Source organism: Lemur catta, chromosome 1 (assembly GCF_020740605.2).
Source record: "Lemur catta isolate mLemCat1 chromosome 1, mLemCat1.pri, whole genome shotgun sequence".
Lineage (NCBI taxonomy): Eukaryota > Metazoa > Chordata > Mammalia > Primates > Lemuridae > Lemur > Lemur catta.
In genome coordinates this window covers 114,722,132-114,737,154 of record NC_059128.1, presented here as the reverse complement: position 1 = coordinate 114,737,154, position 15,023 = coordinate 114,722,132, and the positions used below count along the sequence as shown (strand labels likewise).

At 41.0% G+C, this 15,023-nt stretch overlaps 1 protein-coding gene and 1 pseudogene across 1 annotated transcript; one reads left to right on the top strand and one right to left on the bottom strand.

The window, feature by feature from the left end:
- The first annotated feature begins 390 nt into the window (after positions 1-390).
- Positions 391-1,324, top strand: LOC123638259 (annotated as a pseudogene).
- Positions 1,325-10,059: 8,735 nt separating this feature from the next.
- Positions 10,060-13,977, bottom strand: LOC123636772 (ankyrin repeat domain-containing protein 62-like). Its single transcript, XM_045549341.1, has 3 exons — positions 13,236-13,977; positions 10,275-10,389; positions 10,060-10,113 (listed from the first exon to the last, which is right to left on the bottom strand). Exons 1-3 carry the CDS (start codon positions 13,469-13,471, stop codon positions 10,093-10,095), a joined length of 372 nt encoding a protein of 123 aa, XP_045405297.1. The 5' UTR covers positions 13,472-13,977; the 3' UTR covers positions 10,060-10,092.
- Positions 13,978-15,023: the final 1,046 nt, after the last annotated feature.

Genomic DNA, 15,023 nt, shown 5'->3' with positions numbered 1-15,023 from the left:
ACAAAAGTAATTCAAAAGATATCTGAGAGGAAAAAAAGGCTGGCTGACCAGGTGTCAGGGCAGTTGAACAGATGAAGTCAGCTTTGGGTGCAAAATTAGGTTTTGTGTCTAGATCTTCCAGTTAGCAGGAGGGACACAGGAGGAGACGGCAGCATTTGGAAACCCCACACTGACAGACAGAAGAGAAGAGGTCGTTAAAGCAAAGGCATCATCTTATCAATACATCAGGTTCCAGCAAATATGGACCACAGTTCTGAAATGCCTGTTGGTGGTTAATTTTGCCTTGCTTCTGCCTCTCTCTCTCTCTCTCTCTCTCTCTCTCTCTCTCTCTCTCTCTCTCTCTCTCTCTCTCTCTCTCTCTCTCGTCTCTCTTGCAGAAATTTCCTTTAAATGGAACCAGAAAACCACACTGGGCTTCCAGTATTTCTCCTCCTGGGACTTTCCGAGAAGCTAGGGTTTCAATCTGTTCTCTTCGGGCTGCTCCTGTCTTTGTATCTGGTGATCGTCTTTGGGAACCTGCTCATCATCCTGGCCATTATCTCAGGCTCCACCTGCACACCCCCATGTACTTCTTCCTCTCCAACCTGTCCTTTTCTGACATCTGTTTCACTTCCACCACCATCCCAAAGATGCTGTGGAGCATCCAGGCACAGAGCAAATCCATCACCTGTGCCAGCTGCCTCACACAGATGTACTTTTTCATGGTTTTTGGACTTCTGGACAATCTAATTCTGATGGTCATGGCTTATGACCACTTTGTGGCCATCTGTCACCCGCTGCACTACACAGTCATCATGAACCCAGTGCTCTGTGTCCAGGTGCTTGTCCACACTGGGCTTGTCAGCATTCTGGGGGCCCTTCCTCGGAGATTGACCATGTTGTGGCTTTCTTTTGGTGCAGCCACTGAAATCCCACACTATTTCTGTGAGCTCCCTGAGGTCCTCCAGCTCTCCGCTCTGACCCCTTCATCAATAATGTCATATTATACATTGTGATGGTGTCATGGGCTTCTTTCCTCTTGCTGAGATTCTTTTCTCTTATTCTCCAATTGTTTTTTCTGTCCTGAGGATCTAAATAGCAGGGGGGAAGTATAAAGCATTTTCCACCTGTGGGTCTCACCTCTCAGCTGTCTGCCTGTTCTGTGGGACCTGCCTGGGGTCTAGCTCAGTTCCACGTGGACACACGCTTCTCCAACAGGGGTGTTGCCTCGGTCCCATACACTGTAGTCACCCCCATGCAGAACCCCTTCATCTACAGCCTGAGGAACAGGGGCATTAAGGGGGCCCTGAGAAAGCTTCTGTGCAGTGGGACATCCTCTCAGTGACAGCAGCAATGATCCTGTGCCTCAACAAGTGTAATTAAAGACAATGGAACATATTTTTATGGCTGAGTAGTCAACTACAAAAAACAATGGTGATGTAGAACCTCTCGTACTATCCTGGATAGAGCTTGAGCCCATCCTTCAAAGTGAGGTATCACAAGAATGGAAAAATAAGCACCACATGTACTCACCATCAAATTGGTACTAACTGAATAATGTTCAGAAAGGTTATTACAAGAATTAAATAAGAAAACTGATGTACATCCCAGTCATAGGATCTTCAATTAATACCATGGAATTGTTTCCTTTTTTTGGAACCTCAGAGTCAAAAGGTTATCACCCAACCCCTGCTCATGACACACTATTACTACTTGGTCATGCTCTACATCTGATCATTAGCATTGTTTAACGCAGAACTTTGAATAGGATAAATGCTTTCATAAACATGAACTGTGAAATGAAGTAATAATCCCACCAGTGATTTTTTCCATAACGAAAGATCTATATAAATCAGTGCTCAAAATTAGAAGTTTCATGGCACTGTAATAATTGTAATACGTCCAAACATTGGCAATGACCGCTGCACCACTATACCAAATTGATGTCTGTCTAAATCTAAATCTATCACTACATACAGTGATGAAAATTGTAAAATAAAAATAACCCATGGCTTAAGTCCACTAAAATATTAATGACAACTTGGTTGTTTGGCTGCTTAAACAGCTGACATGAGGGCAGTTTGAGTATCTAAAACTCAATAACACTGGTTTCACTGAAAAGTTAAGGAAGGCAAGAAACATCATTTAAAACACTATGTAAATTTCCATCAGGCCTATGTAATACAAAATTATTTGCCTTTCATAAAAATTCTCCCACGTGATATATTTAATGGGAAACAATTAAAATATCATGTCAACAGCCCAGGAATAACATTTTATTATTTTTTAGATTACAGATTTTTTTTCCATAAAATGGGTACATATTTTAATGTGGTTTTCAAAGTAGATATTGATTTACACTGAGCTTATCAGCAGATTAGAGGAGAGGATACGTGGGATCCAGATGCAAATTCAAAAGCAGCTAGAAAGAAAAAGAAATAATTATACTCTTCATCTAAAAGATACTCACACATAGCTAACTAAATGTAAGTCAGTAAAAAGGAGTTGAGAATTTTAGGAGTGTTAGTAAGAATGAAAAATATGTATATACACTGCAAAGTTACTATTAAGTATGATTTGCCCATAGTTGCACACTGAATTAATTATTAATATCATTGTAGTAAAGCAGCAGAGCTTCTGCTGTTCTCATTCTTTATTCATTTATTTTACAACCCTGTGCTAAGGTACTATGGCCAGCACTGGAATTACAAGACAGAGATACAGTCCACCCTTCAACAACTGTATACTATAACCTGAAAATCACAGAAAGAGCCCATTTTCATACTGCTTATAGATACCATGACAGGGATAAAACAGGGCAGTACAAGAACACACAGAAGGAACACATCCTATGTTTGTGTCAATATTATAGGGTTTTTTCTTTTTTTCTTTTTTTTTCATGGAGACAGTACATAGGTTGATACCCGAAGGACAGGGAGAAAGTATGGCAGATAAAAGAAAGAAGCCAATGCAAAGAGCTGGAGGTGAAGAAGAACACTGGGGAATTTTAGGTGCTTTAGGTTGACCAGATGCTAGAGCAAAGGGGCAGAGTATGGTAAATGGCAAGAGGTAAGGCTAAATAACATCACAAGAACCACTTCCCCATGACCCTTCCTGATTTCCAATGGCATTTACATCTCTCTGTTGCCCATACGTTCTCATCAATTAGTTCCTAGTTATTAGAGAGTAAATGTGGTGTTTTTTTCTATTCCTAAGATACTTCACTTAGGATAATGGTCTCCAGTTCCATCCAAGTTGCTTCAAAACACATTATTTTATTCCTTTTTATGACTGAGTAGTACTCCATAGTGTATATATGCCATATTTTACTAATCCACTCATGAATTGATGGGCACTTAGGGTGATTATACATCTTTGCACTTGTGAATTTTGCTGCAGTAAATATTTAAGTGTAGGTGTCTCTTTGATAAAGTGATTTCTTTTGGGTAGATACCAAAAAGAAAACTACAGACCAATATCCCTTATGAATATAGATACAAACATTCTTAAAAAATACTATCAAATCAAATTCAATAACACATAAAAAAATAATTCACCATGATCAAGTGGGCTTCATCTCAGGAATGCAAGGATGGCTCAATATATGTAAATCAATAAATATGATTTAGGACATAAACAGAAGCAGAAACCAAAGCCATATGATCATCTCAGTAGATGCAGAAAAAGCATTTGACAAAATCCAGCACCCTTTCATGATTAAAAACTCTCAAAAAACCAGGCATAGAAGGAATATACCTCAAAACTATAAAAGACATATAAGACAAACCCACAGCCATCATCACACTGAATAGGGAAAAGTTGAAAGCATTCCCACTAAGAACTGGAAGACAAGGGTGCCCATGGTCATCACCACTTCTACTAAACATAGTACTGGAAGTCCTAGCCAGAGCAATTAGGTAAAATAAAGAAATAAAATGTATCCAAATCAGGAAAGAGGACAAACTACTGCTTCTTGCTGATGCTATGATCTTGAATCTAAAAAACCCAAAGACTCCACCAACACGAAGTGGTAAATAAATTCAGCAAAGTCTCAGGTTACAAAGTCAATGTACGCAAACCAGTAGCATTTGTATATACTAAAAGGAGCCAAGCTGAGAGTCAAATCAAAGACTCAATACCATTCACAATAGCTACAAAGAAAATGAAATGCTTAGGAATATACTTATCCAAGGAGTTGCAAGACCTTTACAAAGGGAACTAAGAAACTTTGGTGAAAGAAATCACAGATGACACAAACAGATGGAAAAACAGCCCATGCTCATGAGTGGATGGAATCAACATTGTTCAAATATCCACATTACCCAAAGTCATTAACAGATTTAATGCAATCCCCATCAAAGTACTAATGTCATATTTCACACATCTAGAAAAAATAATTCCATGCTTCATTTGTAACCAAAAAAGAGCAGAAATAGCCAAAGCAATCTTAGGCAAAAAGAACAAATCTGGAGACATCACCTTATAAGACTTTAAATTATACTACAAGGCTATAGTAACCAAAACAGCGTGGTATAGAAAAAAATATTTAATATAGTATCTATTAGCAAGCAACAGAAAGGGATTCCACTTGCTATTTACAGTTTATTTCAGAAATCAACAACTGATCTCAACTTAATTAATAAATTTTGGCAACGTACCTTCTTCTAGTTTCTAGTTATGCTTCCTCCCAACTCCTGTATCTGAAATAAGACAAACATTACTTACAATATTTAAGTTAAACAAGAGAAATTATCATGGGAATATATTGCTTATAAAATGTGGCCTTAATTAAGGAATATTTTCACAGATTAGAGCTAACTTCAGATTGCTTAAATAAAAAGATATTCAGATGAGTAAAATAAAATTCCTACTTATTTTAAGTTTATGTAACAGAGAAAGAACATCTTGTGTAATTGTTTAGATTAATCTGATAAAAATGCAATTAATATTGGTCTATTGGATAGACACCATTTCAGAAGACTGATGTTTCCTCTTATTAATATAAAGGTTAAATAATTCAAGTCATATTTTGCAATGAATGTGTTTCTTTGTCATTCTTAGCAGCACTCTCTTCTTTAAAAAAGTTTAATCATTTTTTAAATTTCAGTGGATTTTTCCTTAAAGTGAACTTTCCACTCTCCAGTTTTTGAAAACTAGAATTTTAAGGCATGTTCTATGCTATTAATTTTTCAGTACAAAATCTTAAATACATACATGAAGAAAGTGTTACTGTCATAATGTCTTATGAAAATTCTATTGGCAAAAAATTAAAAATATTATGCTATCTGTATTATTACTAACATTTCTTTATTCATATAAATACAAAGATTTTAACACTCATACACTGCTGGTGGGACTGCAAACTAGTGCAACCCCTGTGGAAAGCATTATGGAGATACCTTAAACAGATTCAAGTAGACCTACCATTTGATCCAGCAATCCCATTATTGGGCATCTACCCAAAGGAACAAAGGTCATTCTATGACAAAGACACCTGTACCCGAATGTTTATAGCAGCACAATTCACAATTGCAAAGATGTGGAAACAACCCAAATGCCCATCAATTCACAAATGGATTAGTAAGTTGTAGTATACGTATACCATGGAGTATTACTCAGCTATAAGAAATAATGGTGATACGACATCTCTTTGGTTCTCCTGGAGAGAGTTGGAACCCATTATATTAAGTGAAGTATCCCAAGAATAGAAAAACAAACATCACATGTACTCACCAGAAAACTGGTTTCCCTGATCATCACCTAAATGCACATTGGGGAATGATACCAATTGGATATCAGACTGAGGCGGAGGATGGGGGGAGGGGATGGGTGTATGCCTACAAGATGAGTGCGTTGCGCACCGTCTGGGGAATGGTCATGCTTGAAGGTGCTGACTCAGGGAGGTGGGAGGTAGGGGGAGGGGATGGAGGTATGACTACATGGTGAGCGCCAGGCACACTGTCTGGGGAATGGACACGCTTGAAGCTCTGACTCGGGGGGATGGGTGGGACATGGGCAATATATATAACCTGAACTTTTGTACCCCCATAATAAGCTGAAATAAAAAAAAATAAAATAAATAAATAAATAAAATGTTAGCAATTCTATTAGTTATAATTACAGTGCTGATGATACCAGATGCCAGTGCATGCTATGGTCCCTCATGGATAATGAGGGAACATGTGTTCAATTTTCCCTGAACTATATCTAGTAAGTTTAGCAATGTGTAACATTAAAATTTGTTCATGAGTCAATCACTTAAAAATAAATTATAACGTCATTAAAAAAAAAAGATTTTAGAAAATCTGCTTGAAGAAAAGAATATATATAGACTAAAGCCAGTTTTCAACCATAGTTTCTTTGATACAAGACTTTGAAAGATTAGAAACAAAGAAAAGAATCTATTGCTCTTTCATTTAACTTTGACTTCAGAAATCACTATAAATTTTTGAAATATCTGACTAATTAGAGTTAGCAACAAAATTATGAAATGTGTGAAAATATTTCAACAATATTACAAGTGTCCCCATCTAGAGTGCTCTTACTTGACTCTTTCATATAAAAGTATTCTCTCACTAAATGCCAAGAACAGGATCTCAAATACTCTACTGAACATAATAAATATGTCATGGTGATAATGATAATATGATAGCCAATGCCTTTACAAATTTTAGGTGTGAAGATTATTTTTTTTAATTTTTAAAAGTAATTCTAGAAATGGGGTCTCAGTGTATTACTCAGAGTGGTCTAGAATTCCTGACCTCAAGCAATCCCCCCACCTTGGCCTCCTAAAAAGCTGTGATTACTGAGCCACTGTGCCTGGCCAAGACAAAGTTTTTTTGATGAACAGATTTCCCAGTATTTTGGGAGACAGTTTTCCATTACATCTCTGTGATAACACTGTGGACAGGCTCTATAAAATGTGTGAATGTGACAATAAAACTACTATCTAGGTCTTGTAAAAGCAAAGATTAAATGCCAGATAAAAGGAGAAGGCTTTATTGAAAGAATCTTTTATTACATTTAATAAAAACTATGAAAAATGTACATCTTTGCCTGACTTGAACTGAGGAACTACTAAGGTATAATCATCTTACCTTTCTCGAAAAAGCTCTTCTCCTAAGTATTTCCTACATATGTGTAATGGGTTTTATTACATCTTTATACCCTTTTCGCAGGGACTTGCATAACACACATTTCACTTAGATAAAAATGAAATACTTTTCTCAACAGATTGCTTACCTTTGCACTGAAGAAATCTCTCTCTAGGTAGACAATTCTGATGGCTTAACAAATTTAACTAGAGGCCATCTTTTTCTCCTAACTCTTAAAGAGCACATGCTGGAAGTAGCTGCCTCTATTCCAACCCTAGAGTGTCCTCCGCCTCCATCAAGTCTCTTCCAGCCTTTCACTGACCCTTGAATATGTTACCACACAAATGACTGCTGAGGGCAACTGGTGTTGGGAAAGAGATACCAGGTCAAACATGAGAGCTCAGAGGGAAAAGGGACAGACCCAGGCAATGGAGGGGAGCTGCTCTGGGACAGCCACCCAAATGCTTAGTGACAGTGTTTCAATTTTTGATGGCTCCAGTTTTGTTGTAGTTGGTGGGAGGCTGGGGTGGTTTTCTCCGTATTTATAAGTAAAAACTGGCAAATATTAAAAGACTTGTTAAAAGTCCCTTTCATTTTATTCCTATTTTACCATTGAATCACACATTTTTCCTCTTACTAGAAATGTAGAATTGTTGACCCTACTTGAGTGACTTAATGCACTGCCTGGCAAAGATCACAGCAAAAAGGAGAGAAAAACCTCTTGGTGGTATTAATCCCTGTCCTATTCAGTCAGACAAGGTGCCATCAGTGGCTCCTGAAGTGTGTGGAGCAATAGCTTAGGAGAGACTGAATGTTGCCAGAAAAAATAGAAAAGCTTAATAAAATGATAATCTTCATTTATGCATAATACTAAATCAAAAGCTACTTGGCCTTCTGGAGTAAAATACATAAACCCCTTTTAATAAAAACACTGTTCCTTTCTGTTTATTTCCAGGTACAGATTAGGTTTACACATGGCAGAGGTAGCTTCAAGTGCAACATTAACACAAGGAGCATATCTGAAACTTCATTGATACTCTTTCATTTTTAAATATAAGTATATGAAAACATTATATACAGAACAACAATGGATCAGCAAATTTTAGCTAAGTACATGGATTCTCTCATATTTAGTATCTTTCAAACTATGTCCCAGAGTAATCTCAGTGTCCGCAGTTAGCACTGTAGGACTGGCCACACACAGTAGGACTGGCATATTAAGAACTCTTGTGTTTCTCCCCTGAAAGGGTCGGCCTATATGTATTCAAAGACCACCCATAAGTAAATTTCTTATTTAAAAGACCCTCTCAATGGCAGTGAATGGTTGAAAGGGAAAGATGTTATTTTGTAAGCTGATAGATAAAGCCTATAATAATCCTTTTGACTCCTCAACCACATGGATGGAGAGAAACAGATAAAAGTCAGGCTAGTATTATTGGAAAGCAGAGATGTGAAGGAAGTAGCACCTATCAAACTCCAACTCTTCTAGATATTTCTTGTTTTTGAGATATGGGAATTCATATATTACACTTCAGTGATTCTTAACCAGGAGTGGATCAGAATCTCGAGAGAAATTTTGTTGTTGTTGTTGTTAGAGACAGGGTCTTGCTATGTTGCCCAGGCTGGACTGAGGAGCTCCTGGGCTCAGGTGATCTTCCCACCTCAGCCTCCCAGTTAGCTTGGACTATAAGCACATGCCACTGTGCCTGGCTTCGAGGAAATATTTTTAAATATACATGTCCAGACCGTATTAGATTTACTAAATCAAAATCCTCAGGCAGAGCCTAGACTTGCAAATTATTTTTTTTAGTTTCCCCAGGTCACTGTGCGGCACAATTCTAGCTGAGAACTAATGCAGTAGATGATCGTTTTAGCCTCATGTCTCACCCACGTGGCCAATTCCTGTTATCATTTGGGGATGTGGCCAAAAAGAGAAAAGAGTAAGAGGTAGAGTCATTTACTGAAAATTCCATTTAATGTTCCTGGGAAGGGAGAGAACAGGGACCAGTAAACTCAAAATACAACTTGGTTTTGCTACTTCTCCCACCTTCCCATCAAGACATTCTAGCTTTGAGAGCAGAGTTTAGACTCTTATCTAAGTGGCTGTTCCTGCCACAATAGGATAATCAGTCAATGAATTATTTGTTCTTCCCTCTTCTTGCCCACTTCATCACCACCTACTCACCACCAATCTGCTTTCCTCAGAGTCCTCCTACAATTGATGCCTGGGCAGGTTGACCACTCACTAACACTCTCTACCTGAGAATTATCATCCCCACAGCTGAAGAGCTCCTGGTCTAAACATAAAAACTTTGGTTGGGGTGGGGGGCATGAAAAAAACCTTTCTTGGTGTTTTCCCTGACTTACATAATTGTCAAAGTGGCCTGCATATTTCTGGTAGCTCTCCTTTTCCTTTTCCATTGTTCCCTTTTCAGCCTTGCCACTGAGAGGTAAACCATGTTCATAGAAATCACTTTTTTATAGGAACTTCTCAACAACACCAAGATTTCCATTTCTGTGAAATGCATTTCTTTTGTTTGAGTTTTACGAACAAACAGGGTCAATTTGCTTTGCCATGTTGTTTTGCACTAATTAGAAAACAAAAAAAAAATTGAGTGGGAAAAGAATTTGAAAAAAAATTTTTACCTTTAGTGTTATCACAAATATTTGCCATAAATGCATAAAAGAAGCTGTACCCTCTAATGCTTCTTTAAAAGTATCAATATTTCAAGTAAAACCTTAGATAATTAAGTTATTTCAAAATATTTTCATTCAGGTAATGTCTGAACTTCCAAATATGGAAAATTGACCCTTACATTATGTCAATGTTAAAACAAAGGCATTTCCAATAGTTTGAAAATAAATACCCTGTTTGTCGTTTCCATAGTGGCACCATAAGCACTAGTTTTGCTGCTATTGATGAATCCCCATTGTAGGCAGCATAGTGGAGAGCAGTGTTGCCGTAGTCATCCAAAACATTGGCATCGGCACCGTGTTCTAAAAGCAGAATGACACATTCCTATGCTTGGCATTGTACAGCCTGTCAGTATTAGACCAAGAAATAGATTGTAAATTCTAGGAATTCAATATAAACATTTCACAGGTTTCACTTATTAGTTATATTCAATGAGATAAATTCATTTTTATTCTGTGGGTTTAAAGAAAACCCATCTCATGCTGAAATAGTTCGCAGCTATATACCTTTATCAGATGTGTCCTGTTATTGCCATCACAGGGGTTAAGGTCACATTTTCTGCCCAGCAGGAAAGTTACCATCTGTGCATTGGCTTTGGCACAGGCCAAATGGAGAGCAGTCCTATGAAGGTGAGAGGACTTTTTAGAAAATTGTAGTGCACTATCTCAAAACATATTCATGTAATTGTAAACATTAAATCACATGGTACTCTATCTGTTTTCAAAACAAATCCTTAATTTTCTTGTGAAGATAGGACAATATTTATTAGCTCTTAGTACTCACGGCATTAATGAAAGAGCAGCCTATTAGAATACAAAGACATTGGCCTTTGGATTCAGTTCAACTTGGGTTTGAATCCTCCTTTACGCTGTCGCTTGCTAGCTGTGACTTAGCTTTTCTGTGCCTCAATTTCCTCACCAATAAAATGGAAATGAGAATAGTAGGGACACCTCACAGGATACCACTGTGATGCTTACCTGAGAATCTATGCTAAGTGTTTTGAAGAGTTCCTAGCACAAATAACACCTCAGTAATTGTTAAGATATTATAATGATTACTATCCCTACTACCTAACAATGATGACATTTTGATTAAGTAAAACGATACAGTAATATCTAACCTGTGGTACATTTTAAAGATTAGAGATACAGCTATATTTCCATGATTCTAAAATGCTCATTTTTTCACATTTTAACACCACTGACATTGGAATGCCACTTCTAATTCATGATTTTTTATAACTATAATTGGCAGCATTTTAAAAATTATCTTATTGATACATAAGATAATGGGGCATCACACAATCCATGATGACTTACATTAAATGAGATTTGGTATATACACCAGGTCTCTGGCAGTTCTTTTCATATGATTGGCATTTAAAGGAAAAACTTATGATCAAACTGATTTTTTTCTCACTGGATATCTTAAAGTTCACCTCTGCATGTCAACAAACATCTGTGTCTATACCACGTTTAATGGTCACATATTATTCCATCCTGTGGATGCACTGAAATTTATTTTCAAATCCATTATATGGGTTATTCTTTTTTTTTTTTTTTTTTTTTTGAGACAGAGTTTCGCTCTGTTGCCTGGGCTAGAGTGAGTGCCGTGGCGTCAGCCTAGCTCACAGCAACCTCAAACTCCTGGGCTTAAGCGATCCTACTGCCTCAGCCTCCCCAGTAGCTGGGACTACAGGCATGCACCACCTTGCCCGGCTAATTTTTTCTATATATATATATTTTAGTTGGCCAGATAATTTCTTTCTATTTTTTTAGTAGAGACGGGGTCTCGCTCTTGCTGAGGCTGGTCTTGAACTCCTGACCTCGAGCAATCCACCCACCTCGGCGTCCCAGAGAGCTAGGATTACAGGCGTGAGCCACCGCGCCCGGCCTATATGGGTTATTCTTAATACACTGCTACTTTAAGCAGTGCTGAGAAAAACAAACTGTATGGATCTCAAATTATTAATATTTCCTAAAGATATTTTAGTATAATGAACCTGATGGGTAAAGAAAATATACATTTTTTAAAATGTGGTACTACCAAATTGTCTATTTGAAAGGTCATGAGCAACTCAAACTTTAATCACCAGCATAAATACCACTGCACTTCATCCTCAAAACCTTTGTGGATAGAAAACAATATTTCATTCCTCTTTTAACTTAAATTCGTCCTCTTACCAGGAACACTAAATATTTTTCCTATGTCCAGAGGTCAACTGTAGATCTGTAAAAAACAAATGTACCTTACCCAATTTTAGAGTTCTTTTCTCGTTGATTTAAAAGAATTTTCTCTAAAATGAAGATCTATTTTCATTCATTTATATGTTATAAATATTTTGCAAGTACGTTTTCCTTTATTTTGTTAATTTTTTTGCTATACTGGGGTTTTAACTTTTATTTTGCTAAATCAATCTTCAGGAAGCTTGCTTGTGAGGTCATTCTTAGAAGGGGCTTCATTAACATAAAATTGTTATCTATTATAAATATGCATTTGTGGTTTTTTTCTAGTACTTTTTTCATTTGGTATATTTCATCATGAACTAGTTTTGTGATAAGAAAATCTACCTAGTTTTTTCCAGTTAACAGACATTTCATTTCTGAAAAATTCATCTTTTGCTAATAATATGAAATGCGACCATTATTAAGTTCTAAATTCTTACCTATATTTTAGTGTTTTTGGATTTTCTATTCTGTTCCATTCACTTACATGTCTTTTCAGATGTTAGTAAACAATTTGTGGAAATTAATAGCACATGTTGATATCTAGATGAGCGAGTCTTTGTTCACACCATTACAAAAAATTTCTTAATGTCATCACAATAATAAAAGACAGACACCATATGCAAATCAAAAATTTTTAAACTTTGGTATTTTAATGGGTTGATGTAAAATTAACAAACATAGAAAGAGCTCACATTTTCGGGAAAATGAGTCTTCCTATTCAGGAACACGGAATTATCTTCCCACTTAAAAGTTGCCTTCTAAGGTCCCTTAATAGGTACACATATACATAGGTGCCCACTGATAGAAAGTGGATGTTGGATTTTATCCAAAGAAGTTTTAGCCCAGAAGTTGATATGTTATAGGAATTATTCCTCTCATTATGTACTTTTCTGTAATGTATATATTATTAAATGTGTACATTAAAAATAAAATGTTGCGCATGCCAATTTTTGTTAAGTAAATCACTTTAAAATGGTCAATACAGTGCTCTACAAGGGGGATTAGGAGAGGATCAGAAACCAAATGAAGTTTTGCTCCTGTTAAGCTGCTCACAAAGGTGGCCTGGGAGCGGGACCCCTCCAGGGTTTCCTCATGCCACGTCTCAGGAGCCCGCGGAGGGGGGAAAGCCGAGCACCTTGGGCGACAGGAGGGCTCGGGCTCCCGCACGGCCCAGGAAGGGGGGCTTCTCCCCCACGCCCCCCAGCCCGGCCCCAGCCCCGGGCTCTCGGTTGCTATTACCTATGCTTCTTGTCTGTCTCATTCAGCAACTCCCTGGTGCAGGAAGAGCAGGAGCAGGAAGCGATCTCCTGCACAATCTCGAGCTCACCCAAGAAGACAGCTTCGTGGAGCACTCCCAGCTCTTTCCTGTGGACAGCATATCCGCCGGGTACGTAGGCGTTGCGGCCTGTCTCAGGCATGGGAGGTTGGGTCGCCCACGAAGGGGCAGGGGCAGGGGCAGGGGAGGTGGCCCCCATCCTGCCACTCAAGCCGAAAGCCTCTTTCGGGTAGAGCCTTCCGGGTCCGTGGACACCTCAGCTCCTCCTCGCGTTTTCTCCGCCTGCGTAGCCCGAGGCTGGCCACCCAGTCTGGCCGAAACCGCAAGCAGCAAGCTCCGCGCCTTCGTGCCGGTCAGACCAGTAAAGGCAAAGTCAACCGCTGGTGCCCGCGCGGCCCCTCAGCGGGCGACGTCGCTGCGCGTGCGCACAAAGACCCGCGCGCCCGGCCCAGGAGCTCTCTGGGGCCGTTGGCGTCGCCAGCAGGTGGCGGCCGCAGCGCGGGACGGCCCGGCTCTCCGCCGGCTGCGCCAGGCCCGAGGCGCCAGCCGCAGAGCACGCGAGGAGGGTTCCCGGAGGCCCTTCTCCACCCTCGGCGCAGGCGGGTGCCGCTCCACGCGCGCTCTGTCGGCGGCGAGGAGCGGCCCGGGCGGGGCGGACACCGCCGCTCGACGCCTGCCCCTCGCGCACGTGGCGTGAGAGGCCAGTGGGCGCGGCGCCCTCCTGCGACCCGGGCTGAGCAGCCGCCCCCCGCCCCTGTGTGCCGCCGCCGCCGCCGCCGCCGGGCTTGGCCGAAGTCGAGGCCCCTGGCACCGGGGTCCGCGCTGCTGGGGTCGCAGGAGATCGGAGGTTTCCAGGCCTCCGCGGCTCGCGCTCAACCCGCGGTCCCGGCTCCAGCTGTGGCGTCAGCGCGGGCTACCGGGAACCCTGCAAAGTGCCAGGAAGCAGCGGCTCGGTCCCGATCCCCCGTGGCTGCCCGATGTCCTGTGTCGCCGCCCCCCGCCCCCCCACGCTCCAGCTGCAGGCCAAGGAGGAGCGGCCCGGGCGCGGTCGGGCCGGGCGGGGGGACACCGCCGGTCGGCGCCTGCTCCTCACAGGCACGTGGAGCGCAAGGTCCGTAAGCGCAGGGCCCTGCTGCGACCCGGGCTGAGCAGCCGCTTCCCGACCCTGTGTGCCGCCGCCGCCACCCCCGGGCTTGGCCGAAGTCGAGGCCCCTGGCACCGGGGTCCGGGCTGCTGGGGTCGCCAAGGGGTTTCCAAGCCTCTGATGCTAGCGCTCAACCTGCAGGTCCCGGCTGCAGCTGTGGCGCCAGCGCGAGCTACCAAGGCTGGTTGCTGTCGTCCTCACAGTCGCCCAGCGTCCTGTCCCAGGCCTGCTCCTCCTTGGCCAGCAGCTGGAGCGTGGGGGCAGCGACACACGACACTGGGTGGCCACCAGGAATCGGGACTGAGCGGCTGCTTACTCGCACTGTGCCCGCTGTCGCGAGGCCGATTTCTGGCTTGGCGGCACTAAGGCGTCTGGCCTCGGGAGTCTGCGCTGCTGGGAAAAAGGGTGTAAGAGTTAATATAAACAGGAGACAAAACTATAAATGAAAGAACAATTGATACATACTATGTGAACTCCTGACCTCAAATGGTGCTACTGCCTTGGCCTCCCAGAGTGCTAGGACTGCAGGCATGAGCCACCATGCCTGGCCAGGAGCCAGCCTTTGAAGCAGCCCACAGGGGAAGGATGAAGTGAAAACCTGGAGTGA